At 41.2% G+C, this 20391-nt stretch overlaps 1 protein-coding gene across 11 annotated transcripts in view; it reads right to left on the bottom strand.

Annotated features, from left to right (window-relative positions):
• GTDC1 (glycosyltransferase like domain containing 1) overlaps positions 1-20391 on the bottom strand; it is a gene marked incomplete at its 3' end in the record, with an annotated part of 248619 nt that overhangs the window by 74605 nt on the left and 153623 nt on the right. For all 11 annotated transcript variants that reach the window (XR_014540988.1, XR_014540989.1, XM_083582549.1 and 8 more), the window contains 2 exons: positions 17550-17861; positions 656-765 (listed from right to left, as the gene is read on the bottom strand). Coding sequence is in view for 9 of the 11 variants with exons in the window: in XM_083582549.1 (XP_083438675.1) it covers positions 656-765; positions 17550-17861 (422 nt within the window). The remainder of the gene's footprint in view (positions 1-655; positions 766-17549; positions 17862-20391) is intronic.

The raw sequence follows: 20391 nt of genomic DNA, 5'->3' as shown, positions 1-20391 counted from the left end.
CTATATGGGGTTCCAGAACCATGACTCATTTGCATGTATGGAACAAATTTTATATGTCCTCAGATGTACCGTATTCTTCCATGTATAAGACAACCTTTTTCTGATTTTTTTGGTGATAAATTGAGGATTGTCTTATACACGGGTTAATATGCTAAGTAAGCAAGGGCTGGTGCTGCGGCAGTAGCAGGGAAATGTCAGAGAGGAGGCTGCTTACCCGCTCCTCCTGGCTTAGGAAGAATATTTGGTGAGTGCCAGTATGTGGTGTATTACGGTACCAGTTCTGTCAGCCAGAGCGGGGAATCCTCGAAAAGCTGCTCAACAGCTCAGCGAACTTACAAAAGAAGTTCAACAACTGTTGAGGGCTCCCAAAAATAGGGGTCATCTTATACATGGGGTCGTGTTATACACGGAAAAATACGGTAAGTCCCATTGAGATCACTGGCATTTCCTCACAGTTAAAGCAGCACAGTGGATGCGGTTGCTAGCAGCTCTCAACAAAAAACAATTGCTGCTAACTTTTATATACATACATATTTAATTTACCACTGTGCTGCAAGTTCTCACTTTTACCCAGCTGCTCACTTTCAGGAAAGAAAATTACGGAATTGCCTGTTGTGATATCTATAAATGTAGAGATTGAAAAATAAATAAATACCTGGAACATCGGTGAAGGTCTCTCCAAGGACAGAAACATGAAAACTGAGGCCCATCTCTTTCATTTTCAGCAGCACTTGAAAAAAACTTTCAGGATCCTTATCGTGTTCCCTTGAAGTAAAACAAAGTGCACCTTGACTTTTGGATTATTTATAGAGAACATTACATTTTATCAGAACAACATTTGCACTGCATTCAAAGTCTATTGCAGAATGTCAGACTTCAAGATGCTTTCGGGCTGCAATTTTTATCATCCTTTCTTGGAAGAAAGCTTCTCTGAAATTTGTGAGACATACTTCCAAGTAAAGTTGTTTATAAGCACTCCCCCCCCCCATAACATGTTATGGAGAGAAACTCCCCTTGGGATATTTTAGCTGAAAAAACAAAACATTTGTCAAACTTTCCTCCAAACCAGCTCACAGTATAATGCAATGGCAACTCATATCAGAGGAAAGCCTTTGCAGAAATTTCAGCAGGTAAGTGATTTTTGAAGATGACCGAAAGCAAGAGCTTTCATGGAGTGTGGAAGAAATTTACACTAGGCTTCACCCTGACTAGGCCCCTACTGTTTGCCTATGAGACTGCTGGCACATAGAGCAGCCAGTGATAGCGCTGCCACCTTTATACGCTGGAGTTATGCCATGCTTATCTTGCATGCGGTTCAACTGCAGAATCATTGCGAAGAAACAAGTTATGAATTGGCTCTGAAAATGCTTCTGCCCTAGACCAGGACATGGTTTTAGCGTAAACTCATGCTGCAACAGATTTCTACCTGTTTGCATCTTCAGGAAACTCACTTTTAAAACGACCAGGAAGTAAGGACAAGCTTTGATACAGAAAATAGGTTGCTTATTATATTGTTTGACCAGTGAAAACAAACTGCAAAAACTGCAAAATAGCCTTATACGGCCATTGTAGAGGGATAACATGGCTGTCAATGCATAGGACTGAGCTTTAGTACTTTACTAAAGCTCGCCCTAAGCATTTGCAGCTATGTTATCCCTCTACAATGGCTACAGTTCTATTATATCAACTAAGTCCCATCCCAACTCGGTGGGATTTGTTTCCAAGCAAGTGGCATAGGATCAGGCTGAACAGCTCTTTAACTCCAGCAGACTGATGCTTTGTGATTTCGCTGGCAGTATACCTTTTTACACATTCCAACACAAGCATCTTTAATTAAGACTGGGCCTTAGAAAGCCAATATTCCTCTATTATAATAAAAAGAAATTGCTTATAATTGTGTGCACATACCAAATGTGACTGATTCCTGATAGCTCAAATGGCAGAAGAGAGACTGGGAAAGAAAGACTGGGTGGCATAGTTCAAATGATAACATTACAAGGAATTTAAGTTTACATTGGTACCTTTTTTCTGCAACACTCCCTTCGTCTCACTCATACCCCACCAGCCCCCCCCCACCTCCATTTCTGGTTTAGCACTAAACCATAAATCAACTGTGTGGGAAGGTGCCATCTAGACAAAACCTAAACATGTTGAAAAGGAACATCATTTCCTACAATCTGGCTACTTACATTAATAGTACAATGAGCGATTACCCGTTTGAAGGTATATTTTGCCTTTTGATCTAACTGCTCTGTTTTAAATCACTGTTCTTCGCCCAGAAGTAAACCAGATGCCCTTCAAGCACTTTTTTCTTTTGTTTAGAAACTTCTACCATATTTATTCTCAAGTTATAGGCAACATGACAGTCTAGTGGTAGAAGTGGTGCATTGCCCCCATAGGCTAATTATGAAGAATGAATATGCCGGTTTATCTCATAATAACCATCAGAAGTATTAATAATTATATCACTTGAGAAATCTCATGCTAAATGGCATCTGTATCTCTGCATGTGTTAATTTCCAAGTCAGTCAATATTTTTGGTTATCTGATGTCAAACAAAGATCTCCTAATTAAACATTACTTTCCCAGGTTTTCAAATCAGAAGCTGTAAGGTCTAAAGAATGGGACTGCTATAAAAAAAATATGTACAGAATTAGCATTAACAAGTTGTACATCTTCCAGCTTGTGTGTGTTTCCAGTAATAAAAAGGAATGCCTTGTGATATGCTCTGCAACTGGACACCCTAAAGATTGAGTAGGATTGTTACTTAAAAAAAAGCAGACACATGTACTAATAATTCAACAACTTTTTACACTGCCAAGAGAAAAAACTAGAATCACAACAATATATTTGTATTTATAGAGGCTGTTCCCAAACGTAAAATTATGAGAAACCAAATCCAGTGTTGCTTCAGGCACCAAGAGCTTTTGTAGAGTTTTGCAGAGTAGTGATTAAGAGCATGGGGTGTGAGGCAAGATGCCTCCAGCACAAAGCACACCACAGCCACCCTTGACAAGCAACCTCCAAACAAGGGATGAGGAACCTGTGGCCCTTCAGATGTTATTGGACGGCTACTATCATCTTCTCTGACCACTGGCAATAGGGCAGACAGCAACCGGTGTCCAACAGCATCGGGAAAGCCACAGGTTTTCCATCCCTGCTCAGAGCCAATACTGAGCCAATAATAACGACTGTATTAACGGGCAATTGTAAGGATTCCTGGGGTGACATATTTGAAGTACTTTGGTCAAAGTGATACAGAAATGTCAAGTACAGCTGTACCTTGGAAGTCGAACGGAATCCATTCCAGAACTCCGTTCGACTTCCCAAAAATTCAGAAACCAAAGCACGGCTTCTGATTGGCTGCAGGAAGCTCCTGCAGGCAATAGGAAAATGCGGAAGCCACGTCGGACATTCGGCTTCCAAAAATAGTTCACAAACCTGAACAGTCACTTCTGGGTTTGCGGCATTTGAGAGCCAAAACGTTCAAGAACTAAGCTGTTCGAAAACCAAGGTAGGACTTTATCATCATCATCATCATCATCAGGTGATAAAAGACATATATGGTTCAGGACTTTGATTTGGAAATATCTCAAAAAGGAGCAGTTGCTTTGGTTTGGGGGCACTTATTTTATGAAGCAAGGTGACGAAGTGAAAGCTATCGCAGAAAAAGGGACGAAAACCTGTAGTCAGGTTTCAGATATTTTACAAAAAGCCAGAAGAGGAGAGGGAAGGGGGAAAGCCGATTTTAAAAAATTGTACCTATACTATAAAAGTGCACACAGTTCTATGACACCACAGAGACAAACACGTAACAAACTTTCTTCCATCTGGTTTTATTTTATTTTTGGTGAGGGAGGAAAAAGAACACATTTCAAAAAAGGTGCAAAAAGAAGCAGTGGTGATTAAAGTACAGTGGTACCTCGGGTTACATATGCTTCAGGTTACATACGCTTCAGGTTACAGACTCCGCTAACCCAAAAATAGTGCTTCAGGTTAAGAACTTTGCTTCCAGAGGAGAACAGAAATCGTGCTCCGGCGGCGCGGCGGCAGCAGGAGGCCCCATTAGCTAAAGTGGTGCTTCAGGTTAAGAACAGTTTCAGGTTAAGAACAGACCTCCAGAACAAATTAAGTACTTAATCTGAGGTACCACCGTATAACAAAGTAGATCTATGTAGGGTGTTGTACAATTAGAGCAAGTTGTACAAGCTCAGAACTAGGTAAGTCTGCCTAGAAAAGCCATGTTGTTTCTTTCGTCCGAGCTTACTAAGAAGAAGAAGAAATGAAGGAGACTCTGCCAGGACTGCCTTAACTATAATGAATCACATCTTAGAATAGGAGCCTATTCCTTCGGACTACAAGGACCCTGCAAAGCAAGCGGTTCTGCATGTCCGGTTGTTGAAAAACTAAGATAACTCGACACCAAGGAAATGTGAAGGCAATTTCAAAAACACAGGAGTACTCGGAACAGGATGAGAAATGCACCAAGGCCACTACACTGTGTCCTATATATCTCCTTGCAAGTTCAGGAAGAGTTGCTGCATTGTTCAGAAACCAGGAGGGATGCTTCCCTGGACGACTGATTGATTGATCCTTTATGAAGCAATGCTATCCTCTTTTGGAGAGTGGTTTGGTGGCCACGAGACATTGCAGACCTCCCTTTTTGTGGCCAGAGAGGAGGATTCACAGTGGGCCCCAATGTGGCTGCATAAAACCCAGCTGCTGTTGCAAACCTGCTCTTTCTGTTCTGAGAGTGGTGGGGGCCAAAGTGGGGCAATCCAGACGATAAGGGCAGGGGGAACTTTAGATACACCATATTCTAGGTCCTCTCAGTCTCAAGACATGCCTCCGGGGGGGGGGGGGAATTATGCTGGCCTTGGAAACCAGAGAAGTTCTTTTTTGTCTCATTGGAACCAATTGCTAGGGAACAGGCAGGGAAAACAAACCTGATGGAAAGAAGGGGACAGAGATAAAAAGCCACCCCTCACATTCTGCCTGGGCCACTGCAAGTCTAGCAGGGCTCAGAAAGTAATCATTCCTTCACCACAAACTCTCCACTTGTTCTCTCTTGGAAGACAAATTTGTACAAATTCAAATATAGATGCAGTTGAGAAATTTACAGCCCAATCCTAACCATATTTATTAGAAAGTAAGACCCATGCATTTCAGGGATTTACTCCTAAGTGCACGTCGGACTGCAGCCTTTGTAATCAGAGGGGGGGGGAGCATTTCCCCACCCTCGCTTTTCACTAAATGAAGTCTCTTAGGGTACATCATGATACAATATAATTTCATACATAACTGACACGCGTGCAAATCTCTAAAGGTATTGTGTATGTTGAAAGGGTTATAAATAAGCTGAGCTAAAAGCAATATTAAAAAGGTCAATCTTAATCTTCTTAAAACATTTAACAAAGGAGCTTTCTAGTATTTCACTGGTACAGAAAATTCAAAATGGGAAGGTGGCAGGGGGAAGAGGCAGGCTTAATACTGTTTTTCAAATATGTAGCGCCTAACCAATGCACCTTTCTCAGTATCAGTAAATAAAACAAGAAAACCTCCCTTTCAGGTAGAGACATATTGGTCTTTGGCTAATAAGGTAAACAGTATTCAAACATACCTGCAGCTCATAAGAGCCCGGGGGGGGGGCTGATCTTTTCACTCATCACATCACCAGAGTTTGCTCATTTCCAAAGGTATCAAAGGTAGGAGAGAAACAAAGCCTTACTCTAAAGTTAAACAACAGTGTTTATTATATAATTTGTGAAAACCATTGATGATCTCCTGAACAGAAATAACAGTATTGTGTACAGAGTAGCTGACATGGCCAAGTATCCAGTTACTGACATGGGACAGCCAATCAATGTGGATTAAAAGACAGTAGCTGCCATGGTCGATCATCAACCAAAATAATTCGTTCTTATTTTAAAAACACATGACGGTACAGGTCTTATGGGCAGTGTGCACCTGTATATGTATATTTGCATGCATGTGTATGTAAAAGCCCTGTCTGTGGAGTCCCTGCTCCAAGTGCCCTCTTTATTACACTGAGGCAACTAATGGAGGGAGCCTTTTGTATTGCTATGCCCTAACTCCGTAAAAAGGCATGGATGGCACCAATGTCAAAAGCCTTTTGACACTAGGAGACAATATTCCCATGTGCCCAGGCATTTTATGGCTCTCCCTGCTGTACCCCAACTTCAGTCGCTTCAGCAGGGAGAGCAGGGATGTCAGCTCCTTTTCCTGACCTACTAGTGGAGTAGAGTGCCTATGTGGAGGCTGAGAAGGGCTTTGGGCGCCAAGAGGGGAGGAACTCAGTAGGTGGCAGGTACTGATCAACAGCCTGAACAGGAGGGTGCAGCATTGTTGCTAGAACCAGGTGATGCTTTCGCAGATGAGAGCAGAATCACCCACCCCCCAAAAAGCGCACACTTGCAATCCCAACATTCCTGCAAAGTGAGTAAGTCTTGCAAGCGAGAACGTCATTTAAAAGCTTGGCAGATGAGGCACGGAAACTGCTGGGACGTTTACATTGCTTCTGTCTAGTTCTGAAAATCTTGCCTGATTTCTGTACTCCAGAACTCTGTGTCTGCTGCTGTACCGTTAGTTGCCTGAATAAAGATCTCTTTCTTAAAAGCACGTAAGAGCCTCTCTGTGTGTGTGTTGGGCACGAGGTGGGTTTTCATTTTTTTAAACAGGTACATGAAGGAAGGATCAAATTCTAATATTTTCTGGTGAGAATGCTAATGTGAACAGCACAAGAGAAGAAGCCATTATCTGCCAAGAAAATCTATTAAGAACGAAAAGGGACATGGCATGTGTGGTGGTATCCAAGAACACACCAACACTAAGCGAAATCAATTACTAAGGCCAGTTAATTCAATTTTGCACAGTTTTATTTCAAGCTAATATTTCCAGCTGAAGTTAAGGTATAAATATGCAGTTATCGGTATATAAAGCTCTTTTTTCTATGCTGATGTATTCACAACATTCCTTTTCCTTTAAAAATTATTACATTGCTGTCAGCTCTCTAGTTCTTCACAGTTTAAATCAGTTGGAGTTGGCTAGTTGAAAGGATACCTGTTTTGTTCCATTCAATAATTCCAGTATATTAGGAAAATTTCTCCCCATGAATATTCCTGAGTTTAACAACATTCTCAGCATTAAAATCTACAAGGAGCATTAGAACCACATCCTCTGCTGTGATCACACAGAGTGTATGTGAAATAAAGGAGGAGAGATGTTAGCAAAGGCTAACATAGCATTTAAGATACTGTGACAGCCACCGCCGAAACACCTGCCTGGAGAAGGGAGACTAGGCCACAACAAAGTATACCCCTCTCCAGTACCTTTGTAGCAAAAACGAACCAAAATTGGATGAACACAATCCTCTAGCCCTAACATACAACTGTCCGTAAGCTTATCAGGCTTTTAAGCAGGATTCCTGACACACAAGTAGACTTTTAAGCCTTTCTCCTAAGCAGCTCAAAACTTCTATACCACTTGGGAGTCCCTTGATCTACCCATCTTCTGGTTGTCTGTTTTCATGGACATCTCTTGACAACAACAACCTCCTTCTCTTGGGATATCAAGCATGTTGTATCCAGCAGTGGCTACACATTTGTGCAAGGTGTGGAATCCAGTGTTCTGCAATTCCCTGCAACTCACATACTGGGAGAAGCTTTACAGAGGTAAATGAAGCTACAGTGGGAAGATATTGGCCGTGGTATATAACAGTGGTAGTGATATTGAAAGGCACAAATCAGCTGCTCTGCACTGTGCTAGTAGAAGTGCTCAATGAAACTTAAAACTCAAGGAACAAAGGATTAACTCATAATGATAAAACATTAAGAGGCCTAAGAAAATAAAATATGTTTGTCAGCTGCCAATAAGACAATAACCTGGGTGTCAGGCAAGTTACCCCAAGGAGGGCATTCCACAGTGGGGTACTATCACTGGAAAGGTCCTTTCATTAGCAGCCACTCTGGGTAGTGGCATCCAGAGAAGGACCTCTAAATAAGATCTCAAAGTTGGGGTAGATACATGTCTTGGCCCAAGCCATTAGTGGCCTCCAGGGTCCATACCAGCACTTCGAATTGGACCTAGAAATGGACTAGAAGCTAGTAGAGATGACAAAGCATTTGTGTTATACTTATATATTTTCCACTGGCTGCAATGTGCTTATGTTGTGCACATCTTTCTGTCTGAGGCAATAGGATGACAGCTGCAAACAGGATTCTTTTGTGGAGGTGCGCTGACACAAACTTGGATTCCATTTTGTATAGTAGTTGCCTAATACTCCAGATGTAAGTAATAATCCAGAGACACACAACGTGGTGCCCCCTCAGATGATTCTGGAATCCAATTCCCATTGTTCCCAGCATGCATGGTCAATGGTAAAGGTTAAAAGGAACTGTAACCTGAAGAACTCTGGAGAGCACTTCATTGGTTACCTCTGTAATAATTATAATGGGAGTCACATGGTGTAAAGAAAAGAGATGGAAGCAACAAATAAGATGGAGGTGAGAGGGCAAGAGTATGAGAGCAATGTATTATCGAAGGGTTCTAGGCAATGCACATATATCTACAATTGTAGGAAACATCTGCATACTACTTGCCAAGACCACATGGAAGAGTAAACCGGTACTTCCTGAGGTTCAAAGAAGGTCATTCTTGATTTGTGGCTAGCTTACACCACAGGAATTTTCAGAAAAAACAAATATAAATAGAATCATAAAATTGTAGAGTTGGAAGTTACCCTGAGGGTCATCTTGTCCAACCCCCTGCAGTACAGGAATATGCAGTTGTCCTATATGGTAAAGATGTGTATCCAAGAAGGGCAAGTTGTCAAAAGAATGATACCTGACCTGGCTTCAGGAACAAGCTAACCATGCTCCGTTTTAGTATATAAGCTCACATTGTAGCTTCAGAAACAGTCCCACAGCTGGGGGCAGAGAAGACAGAGGAAGGGGAAGCAAAGGGTGACACAGACACTGGGGTCCCTGTAAAGAAAAAGAGGCTTTCATATGCACTAGAAAACCTTTCCAATTGATAGTCATTGTAGCAAGCTGAACAGGTTTCTTGAGGTAGATATGCATATTGAAGTTTATGCTAGGCTTTTTCAGTTTCTTGAGAGTAGATCTCGCAAAGACTCACATAGTCTGACACTCTGAAGAGGAGAATGGGGAAGCAACAAAAAAAAAACTATGCTATTCTAGGCGGTATCAACAGAAGTATAGTGTCCAGATCAAGGTAAGTAATAGTACCGCTCTATTCCATCTTGGTCAGACCACACCTGGAGTACTGGGTCCAGTTCTGGGTGGCACAATTTAATAAGGATGCAGAGGAGGGTGACCAAGATGATCAAGGTTCTGGAAATCAAGCCTTATGAGGAACGGCTGAAAGAGTTGGGTATGTTTAGCCTGGTAAAGAGGAGACAACAAGGAAATATGACAGCCATCTTCAAATATCTAAAGGGCTGTATCTAAAGATCTTAAAATGGAGCAAGCTTGTTTTCTCCTGCTCCAGAGGGTAGGACCTGAACCAATGGCTTCAAGTTACAAGAAAGGAGATTCTGTGTAAACATCAAGAAGAACTTTCTGACAGCAAGAGCTGTTTGACAGTGGAACGGACGCCCTCAGCAGGTGGTGAACTCTTTTTATTGGATGTTTTTAAGCAGAGGTTGGATGGCCATCTGTCACGTATCCTTTAGCTGAGATTCCTCCATTGCAGGGGATTGGATAAGATGAACCCTTAGGGTCCCTTCCAACTCTACAATTCTATGAAATTGTAAAACATAAAAAGGAAAGGATATCTTGACTAAAGCAAATAAATCTCCACAGGGTCAATTTGTGATGTTCCAAACAGATATGGCTGCAATAAGAGGAAACTTCTTATTTTCTTAGAAAACAATCCTTGTCCACGCATAGATCAAGATGCCCTATTTCTCCAGTACCTCTTGGTGGGCATAAATAGGCAGGGCAATGTGCCAGGGAAGTCCAGGGACTGGAAGGCCTGTACACAAAAATTCTATATCCCCAATCCAGTCTGCCCTCTCTGCTTAGTTAAGTTACACAAATCCTGAACAAATCTATGGAGAAAGAGTGCTCTACCAAGTCATATGCATGCAATCAGTTTCAACTTTTAAGAACGAATGAGGGAGGCATATCTTAGTTTCTGAATACCTAAGACTGTTGGTCTTAAGAAGATATACGATGGGGGGAAACCAAAAGTTTTTGAGGAGACAATGGTATAATATAAAGAATATGAGAATATAATTCTTTTTGAGCCTCTTAAATTCTTCTGTGTCAGAACAGAAAAATGCTGAAAACACAGTAAATAAAAGGAGAGCTTCACTAAATCATTTGCGACTTATAAAAGTTAAAACGCCTGCTCAGTGATCTCAATAAAACTTGTGGCAAATATATCTAATATTTCCAGAAACCAAAAGCCGCATCCCAAATAGCAGCAGCAACAAAAAAATCCATTGTGTTGCTAAACCTACTAGATAGCTTTCTGTAAACAAGATATTTACCATCACCAACATGAATTTAGTTCTTCAAAAATTTCAGTTTCTGAAGGTCAGATAACTAACTGCTTAATAGAGAGAATCAAAGTGGTACCTCTGAATATCTCCAAGCTCTGATGGGCTTATATTCTGCTCCTTAGGTGAGGTATTAGCAAAGCTTATTTATTTTCATTTCCAAGGCTTTTATTTGCCCATTCCCTTGTGGTAAAGCTGATTTCCATGATGATTCCCTTCTTAATTTTAATACCCTTTTTACTCATCATATAGACATAAGAATTTTCCCTAAAATAATGAAACCCTTCCAAAGGAAATGAAGACAACTAAGAGGAGAGGAGGGGGTGGGGAGTCAGCAAAAGCTTACTTTTCAATTAATTGATCCTCTGTCATATGCATACATGAAATATTTTTTATATGCAGGGAAAATAAGGTTAATTAACATAAAAACCCTTCACTCGTCGAGGTGTTGAATTTTGTATTTTATCCATGCTGCTGTAAGCGCCTTGATTTCCCAGTAATGACCTAGTTCTCCTAATGAGTAACATTAACCCCTGGCTGTAGCTGTCCAGGACTTAATTGTCAACTGGAGCTGAAATAGGAGAGTATGCCGATCAGCAGGTATGTGGTATATTAACTCATGTCATTTCAGACCCTAATAAATAAATCTGTTGCTAAGGCAACAGGAACATCAGCTGTATCACTTTTTTGTGTGTGCTTTATAAAAGAAAATGCCTTTCACACCGAGCTCTTAAAAAGGAAATTAACTATATGTAACCATAATTAGAAGAAACATCATTTCTCATCTTAGAAACATATCTACATTAATGAGAAAAGACACTGAAAAAGAAAACTGCTTTCTACTGTGATCAGGATAACTGAAATTATTCTCCCCTCAAGTAAAAGAATGCAATTTGAAATATGCACATTTGAATGAGAACCTATGTAGTGGTGTTATGTACCAGGAAGGAGGCCCCATTGAACTTGCAGGGACTTACTTTCCAAGTAAACATGCACAGGAATGGACTGTCAGTGTTTCTGAGACCCATAGCTACTGAGACGCATACACCTAATGATAGAAGTTTATGTTAGTGGATGTATACCTGAGAAACACATGTAATTCCAACCTTGTATATGAGCAGAAAATTGTCAGTGTGTGATTTGTGGGCCATAATGAACTAACTTGTTGCACTAGCGGAAGTCTGCACAAGGATTCCCGCAAGCACAAAAAGGCTTCCCCACCACGCAGTGTCTCGCCACCACCCTCCCCAAATCTGCTCCGGAGGGTCAGGAGAACCCCCAAAACAGCATGTGGAGGGTGGAGAGGTGAGGTCATTCTCATGGGCAAGCCAAAACGCTTGTTTTGAGGGAACAATCTACCTCCGTGCTACATTGAATGCATTGAATCTGAATTAGATCAAAATTATAAGCAACTGCCTGTTTGCATGGGGGTTGCATTCCTGGTCATCACATGCATCAGCGGAGCACACATAAGCGCCCCCTCCTCAGCCCCTTCCAGGGCCAAAATTGGTCACACACCAATTGAACGTGCACAAAATGGTTGCCATGTACTCTTCTGTCTGTGGTGTCACCAATGGAACTGTAGTCCAAGCCCCATGCCTGCCAGGGCAATGGGAGGATCCCAGGGTGGAGAGGTGGATGGGCAATAAAAGGGAGAATAAATGGGAAACCATGAAGACTGCTTATGCTTCAGAGTCTTCTTCCCTAAAGCTGCCACCTGAGGCCTTTCGTTTCTGGTTTTTACATCCCCTACTCCCCGGTAAAAGAAAACATCTAAAATGACATAAGGCAGGAATACAGAACCTGTGACGCCACAGATGTTGTTGGACTACAACTCCCATCATGCCTAACCATGATAGCAGGGTTAATGGTAATTGTAGTCCAATGGCACCTGGAGGGGCGTAAGTTCCCTATCCTTGACCAAAGAGCAGCATTTCCAGAAAGAAGAAACAGGCAAGAAAAGGTTAAGCACCCACTCCCACCTGACTCTTCCCTGTAAACACAACACATGTTCCCTTATAAGCAAAAGATGGGGTTTAGAACCCCATTTTTACACTCATAACAACATCTAGCTGGTCTTTTAAGGCCAACATGAAAGGGAGCTTAGTAGATTAATAATATGACTCAAATAATTGACTGCAGTAACTTGAATTATTTTCACATATTTTGGCAAAGCATGAAAGACTGTGGCATGTCAGGCAAAGTGAATGACTGTGTTCGTCCCCACCTGTTCTACCCCCAGCTGACCTCTGCCTAATCAGGAACAGCTTTCCACCAAACAGTAGTGTAAGCTACATTACCATGCTATAAGCACAGTCCAGCACACATAGGTCTGAAATGCAATAGTTTACAACCATTTCTCAGAGGAGAAATAAGTAAGTTCAATTCTGTCACCTTTGTCTTGAATCAGGATAACTTTTTAAAAAAACTTTTTTAGTAGTTTGCCAGTGTCAGAAGTTTGCGTTGGTCCCTGTTAATGGTGTGTCACTGTTTGTTCTCCCTGCATTTCATCTTCCTCTGCCCTCACTGTTCACAATTTCGTCCAGACACGTGTATTTAGAGAAGTTCGGGGGGGGGGGACACTGACTACATCTGATGGACTCAAATCCACACAAGCTCTTTCGATAATTAATGTGTTTGTATTTCAGGTAGTAGGGACGTGGGTGGCGCTGTGGCTTAAACCACAGAGCCTAGGACTTGCCGATCAGAAGGTCGGCGGTTCAAATCCCCGTAAGGGGTGAGCTCCCGTTGCTCGGTCCCTGCTCCTGCCAACCTAGCAGTTCGAAAGCACCTCAAAGTGCAAGTAGATAAAAAGGTACCGCTCCGGGGGAAAGGTAAATGGCGTTTCCGTGTGCTGCTCTGGTTCTCCAGAAGCGGCTTAGTCATGCTAGCCACATGACCCGGAAGCTGTACACCAGCTCCCTCGGCCAATGAAGCGAGATGAGCGCTGCAACCCCAGAGTCGGCCACGACCGGACCTAATGGTCAGGGGTCCTTTTACCTTTACCCATTTCAGGTAGTCTTGGGGAACCTGTGGCCCTCCAAATATTTCTAGACTCCAGCTTCCATCATGAGGACTTGTGTACCAATGTTAGGGCTAGCACCACCACCAAGCAGCATTGGATCAGACAGCAGTAGCATATGCCAGGGTCAGGATCTCAACTCTTGTTCCTTGATTTCAACTGCACTACTATCAATTGCAGCATCAGGGTAGCAACATAAGTATAATCATATAGGCTTTCCTTACAGGACTGTGCAAATAATTTCTGAAATGATCTGTGTGAAGTGCTTGGACATTTGAAATGGGTTTTAAAATGTCTGTCATCATCATCATCATCATTCAGAGGACGCAACACATAGGGCTTTGCCACACTCCCCATTGTATCAAGAAAGTCCTTGGGTGTGGCAAGCTTATATTAATCTGGACCATGAGATGGCATGGAAATGGGCCATGGGTGGGTGGCTACTGCTAAAGTAAAGGACTCAGTCCTGGCCTCCTTTTCAACAGTAGTGCAAAGCTACAGGTCACAGTGTTGGACTGGCTGATGAAAGGAGCATCTTGTCCCATATAGTTAATGGCCCAAGATGAAATATGGGTCAGGGCATTTGTTTGCGATGAACTGAGGCAAGCAACAATTTGTGATCCAGGTAAGGAAATATCACAATAAGGTATTGCTGCATTTTAAGAGGTTTTCATATTTAGGTGAACTGGAAGCACCGCATGGTGTTTTTTTTAAGAAACACCTCTTACAATAATCTTAACTTTGAAAAATTAGAAGCATATGTAATTTTCTGCAGAAGTACTGCTAGGAAAGTAGTCTAGTGCAAAGAAATGGCTGAAATGATAACAGTGGTGAGAAAGCATCTTGAACGAGTAACAGCACACTTTGACAATATTTTCACACAGCCCCTCCACATCCTCCCTATTACATCAATTACCAAAACCTGGTGTTTGCTTAATGAGATCATTTCAGGGCCTCGGAAGGGAATATTTCAATCTGCAAATGCCCGAATAAGGCACAGAAAAACATTAGTCACTAATGCAGTGAATCAAATGTGTGTGTGTGTGTGTGTCCCTGTCTGTCTCATCTGACATCCCAATGGTCGCTTAGAGCCTATTCTGTTTACCTGTATGATCTGGGCTCTCTATCGATGCCCCTCTGCAAAACCAAAGATATCAGGGTATAAAATGAGCACTGAACTAAAATTCTTAATTTACTAATTCATATTCATCAAATTATAAAAGAGAGGGGAGGGGGAAAACCCTGCATTTTTATGAGCATATTTACATAAATCATTTGCTGGAGCATCCTAACACTAAATGGTCGAAGTCGAGCCCCCTAACCATTTGCACGCATGCTTCTCCTCAGACATGAAAATATTGGCGTTTCAGATTTTCATTGAAAAGCCTGGCTGCGCTGGAACTCTAATGGGCTTAGAACAGTAAATTTTGAGGAAACTGATTGCTACCCCTGTAGCTAGTAAATGTCTGCCTAGACCCAGTGGCATTTGAAAAAAGTGTTTTATCATAAAATTATCCCAGCAGAGTCCATTCTGCAAGATAACATCATCATCATCACCATCATCATCAGTACTCTATGCAGGACCCAACAGCTCTGGCACAATATTGCCAGTCATTTATCTGTTGTCAGCACAGGTTACACACTGTAATCCTTGACTGCCTCGGAATTAGAATGTCTTTGATGTCCCCACAAGAGTTTTTTTGCCCGAAGGCTTTACCAATGCTCGGCGGCTCAGTGTTTATTCCTCGTAATCTTCCTCTCATCTCCAGGCTAGCAGTGACAGATGGTTATGGGCACACAATAGTATTAAGAGTTTGATATTTTTTTTTTTTTATGCTGTGCTCTCTGTACAACAAATAGCTATCAGACGCGGGCCAGAGAGCTGACATGGCTCGCTTAGGTAATGGCAAACAAACAGCTCGGGTTGATGCTTTCTGTCATTTTCCCTGCTAACCCTGCTTGTTTTCATTGTATACTCTCAAAGGTAAACTATATTAACCTTATAGACTGTTATTAAAAAGATATATCTATATGAGCATAAAGTGCCTTTCTCCCCCCTCTCTTTTCCTCACTCTTTTGATTATGAAAGTAATACTGCTGACATATTGAACAAATATCGAATGTCAACATAAATTTTTAGTATGTGATAATATTCCCCTTCATATAGCCGTGTGTCAGGCGGGAACCCGTGGATGATGCATAGCAGTAAATAACCCAAACAAAATTAGTTCTCTTGTCAGCTTCTACCTTGTATGTCCCCAGGCATCAGTAAAATTGACTGCACACTAGATTTTCAAAATTAGCCCTAATGTTAGCTGTGTGTCTGGCAACCTCCAAGTTTCCAATGTTCTACTATATTACCCGTAAGGATGAATGTGTTACTTTTATATTTTGGCATTTGATCTTGCTGATGTGGCTTTCCCCCCTCCCCTCTCCTCCAAATTAAAAATAATTTAGCTTTAACAATAAGCATGTGCACAAACACCAGACTGCATCTCTTTAAGCAACTAACTTTAGGCAATTAAATTAAATTAAACAAAACAAAAACCCAAATACACACAGAAAGAAAAGGAATTATTCAATTTAATATTGCTCATTTTATTAATTTAGCTTTGCCCTCCTTTATGCCGAATGCAGAATAAACAGAGGGCAAATGCTTTGTTTTTCATTTAGTCTGCAACTTGAGGAAAAGGAAATATATATTTTAAGAGGAAGGCTTAGAATCATCAGAGTTTTGGGAATTTACCTTGACGCACCTTTTTACTGTAAAAAGAAGAAGAAAAAGAACTAGGAACTATAGTACCAGATTAGTGAACGTCATAATCCTGACCACAAGTGGAATTGCAATTAATATCTGTCCTGAGTACATCAAATTGTAAAATAACCTATGAGAATACAGCATTTTTGAGCTAGCAGCAATAAAATATGATTAAAAATAAATGTAGCTCCCTGAGAAAGGCTATACAAGAAGTGTGAAGTTGATTAAACAAATCCAAAGACAGATTCCACATTGACTTCCAATTCCTACATTTTATGTTCAGACATTTAGAGTCAAAGATGAAAATCCCTTTAGGTACCAGATGCTGCAGATCATCTAGGAGAGCTTCTGGAGTTTTAATGTGCTGGAAGTCAAATCCTCTGCAAAGGCGATTTGCCCTGTCGGTGTGGTGTACTTATTGCTTCACCTGCGAACAGTTGCTCTCAGAAAATCTGACCTACTGATCGACCCAGCATCTCTGAAATAAACAGACTATAATCTGTGGATGAAGTGAACTCTAATCAGGCCACATGCAGATTAAACAAACTGTGAGGAATAAAAACTAGATTAAAATGTTCGTGCCCAATACCGGAAGATTATCAGGACATTTTACCTCTTTAAATCCTAATTTATGGTGGGAGTCAAGCTAAACTTTATATATTTGCAGTGATTATGTGGCGTGGTAGATTTTCCGCAGTTTAGAGAAGATTTTGTGATCAGGTATTTGTGTCAACAGCTTGAAAAGCAGCAGTTTTCGGGTAGGAATATTCCATTCTATCCGTCTATCTACAGAGCCTTACATATGTGCATATGTTTTAAAAATCTGGACAGGTATATAAAAAAACTACGACACAGAGCAGCATAGTATAGCCCTGAATTTTAACACCTAGTCAGTCACATTAGTATAATTAAGATAATTTAAATAACACTGCATATTAAACATCATTAGTGGACTGAAATGCTCTGAAACAGAGTTCTCAGCGTTTTACATATCATTTCAATGTCATAACTATACCTCTTCTTCCCCACCCACACAACCCATCCCGCCTCTCGTATGCTGAATGCCTGCTGTGAATTTCAGCTTTTAAATGCCATCATTTGTTTTCAGTGGACCACTACCTTTCCAAAGATATAACATGCAGAGCAAAACAATATTGGTACTAAATCAACGTTGTATGCAATAACTCGTCTGAAGATATAGCATTTTCTTTTGGTGTTATACTTACCATCTGTGTGGCCAAACAATGTGCAAAGGTTTCTCCAGATGGTCCAAACTACCTGAGATGCTGCACAGGTTGTAAGTTGCATGTTGGCTATCTTCCTCTTGACAAGGGGTTGTGCTTTTCAAAGATGTAGGCTTGTCCAGATCTTCTAGTGTCAGTAGTTGGTTGGGTAGCCCCTCTGGTCCCAGGGAATGAAGTCCAGACTGTGGTTCACTATGTCTGGGACTAAGGTCAGAGGTGCTGATGTTTATTCCACCATCTCCTTTAGTACCATGCATCTTCTCAATATGGGCGAGTTTGTGTTCTGGCATAAACCTAGAGTTAAAAACAAAACAAAATTAAATTATACTTGCTCCAAAATTACTTATGTCAGCTTGCAATTTTTGAATACTATCTTTTTTTTTTAAAGACAAAAAACTGCAATACAAAAGCTGCTTGAATGGTTCTGCATAGTGGTGGCTCTGTCATCTTTAAATTCATTTGCCACATGATAGAGAAAACAAAGAGCAAAGTGTTTCCAGGGGTTAAGGGCTCTGTTTTCCAGCTCAGAGTTCCTGAGGCCATTGGAACTGCAGAGGCTGAAGTGAGGCAAGCGGAATATACAGCTCTGTTGACCAGGCAAGGTCCAAAGCCTGCCCTTTCACCAGTCCACCCATCACCCATCTCTTGTGAGAGAAACAGCTGGTGGTGCTCCAACAGGGCTCTCTGGAAGGGGCCCATCTTCAGAGTGAGGCATTGTGGGTAAATTTCCTGTGCCACTTCCACTTTGCCAAAATAGAGGCAAATCCTCTTTGAAGTTCAACATTAAATTTAAAATTTAAGCAGGATTTGCCACCTGAGCAGCAAATTGGCAGTGTCAGTGTCTGGAACCACCTCACCCACAAAGCCTTACAAAAAGGAAGCACCTCCTTTCTCACAGTTGGTTCTTAGGAGAGAAGATGGCCTTGGCACAAGCAAGTTCCAGGTCAGGGAAGAAAGGGAGGAGGTGACAGAAGTCACCTGCCACAGTTGTAGAAGGTTGCAACAGAGGGGAGTGAGGCCACTTCAGAAACAGCGCAATGTGTTGCGCCAGACCCCCGGCCTACAGCAGTGGCTTTTCAAGGCACCAGGCACAGTATTTCTCAGCTTACTTCTTGAGGTCTCTTTCTGATGGAAATATGCAAAAGCCTGTGCCTGCCACTGAGCTACAGTCCCTCTCTTTAAGTCCCATGGAAACACCAGATAGTTTTGACTAATTTAAGTTGTACCCCCCATTTTTTTTAGGGGAACTACTTAATGATCAGCTTGGGGACATCCCTGTTGTTAAAAGTTTCCATGTTCTCATACAATAACATTGCAAATAGTTGCATAATCTCCCATAAATGAATGGTGGAATACTACCACTAATACTATTACTAAAAACACACCCCAATCCCAATAGTTTGTTCTATGTGGCCTTCTGTCTCCTTACCCAGATTCTAGTCCTTGTGCCCAATTATGCAGTGCCTCACTTTCAGCTATTTTCCAGGTTTAAGTTATCGTAAATCCATTGTGGGATTTTCAGTTATTAGATAAGATGTCAATGAAAACAGCTGCAAAATATATTTCTACAAGATGTACGTGGAAAGCCCAATCTGGGCACAATCAAGACTTTTTCTATCTACTTGCATTACATACATAATACTAATCACCTTGACAGTTTTTAAAGTAGTTAGTTTGTAATACTGTTCGCTGAATGATTTTTAAAGCAAGATTTATTTCATGATATATCAAGGAGTAAGTATTATCCACATTAACTTGGCACTGTTTTGGCACCAAGTAGTTCTGTATATCTTAATAGCAATAGTGCAGACATAATAAAACCTGCATGCTGAGAGTCACAAAAATACCAAAGTGTTCCTCAATGAAATGATTTTTCAAAAAGTTTGCAAGTTAGCTTAGGTGGCTGAGCTTTCACTATGCATCATTATGTCTAAAAACACAAGACCTTTTATAATCTCTGGAAGACAGGACAGTCTACATCACAAATCATACACAGTACAACCTCTATTGTCAACATGGCAGGAATGATATGACAGACAATCTATTGCGCAGCTGCTACTCAAATGGTTTGCATGCTTTAACATATCACTAGAAATTAAGAACTAGAAATGGACATGATGATGAAGGAACATTTCAAATAATTTTGTAGAAGAATCTTAAAGCTGTTACAGTTCACCATGTTATAGAGCAGTGGTTCCCAATTAGCTAAGTTCTGTGGACCCCCTGTTTTTCAAAAGCTAAGCAGTGGACCCCCTACTTTTGAAAATTTTGATATTGCTATGGTAGTTTTTATTACGTGAATAGTGCCATTCAACCCCTGTGTGGGTTAAGTGGATCACCGCTTGGGGATCACTGTTATGGAGCCCTTATACAATCAGTGTGAATAGCCTAAATACTCATGGGTATGTTGGACTGTAGCAGCAGTCCATTTCCACGAATGTTGGAACAGAGCTTGCTCTTGTGCAATGGAAGGGCTCAATCAGTGTGACTGGGAACTCTGAAAAAGCAGGACTCGTGATTTCACAGTAAAGTACAATTTTGCATGATTAGACACTATTCTAACTTTTAACCAAACCTGCGTTAGATCAGGAGTGAGGTGTCTCGCCATTCCACCCTTCTTTCTGCAAAGTTTGTTCATTTGTAGTTTGAAAAGTGTTAAAGACTAAAGTAGACCTTATATAAACTATTATTGCTGAAAAGTCATACCATAACAAACAGCATTAAGTGCTTGTAGCACATGGAGCTAATTCAAAATTATAAAGAAGCAGGTGGAAAGAAGGACATATTTTTAACTTCTTTCCCTGATTCTAGTGCATTGTTGGAC

The sequence above is a fragment of the Podarcis filfolensis genome, assembly GCF_964270895.1.
Source record: "Podarcis filfolensis genome assembly, chromosome: 1".
Lineage (NCBI taxonomy): Eukaryota > Metazoa > Chordata > Lepidosauria > Squamata > Lacertidae > Podarcis > Podarcis filfolensis.
This window is presented reverse-complemented; position numbering and strand designations above follow the sequence as displayed.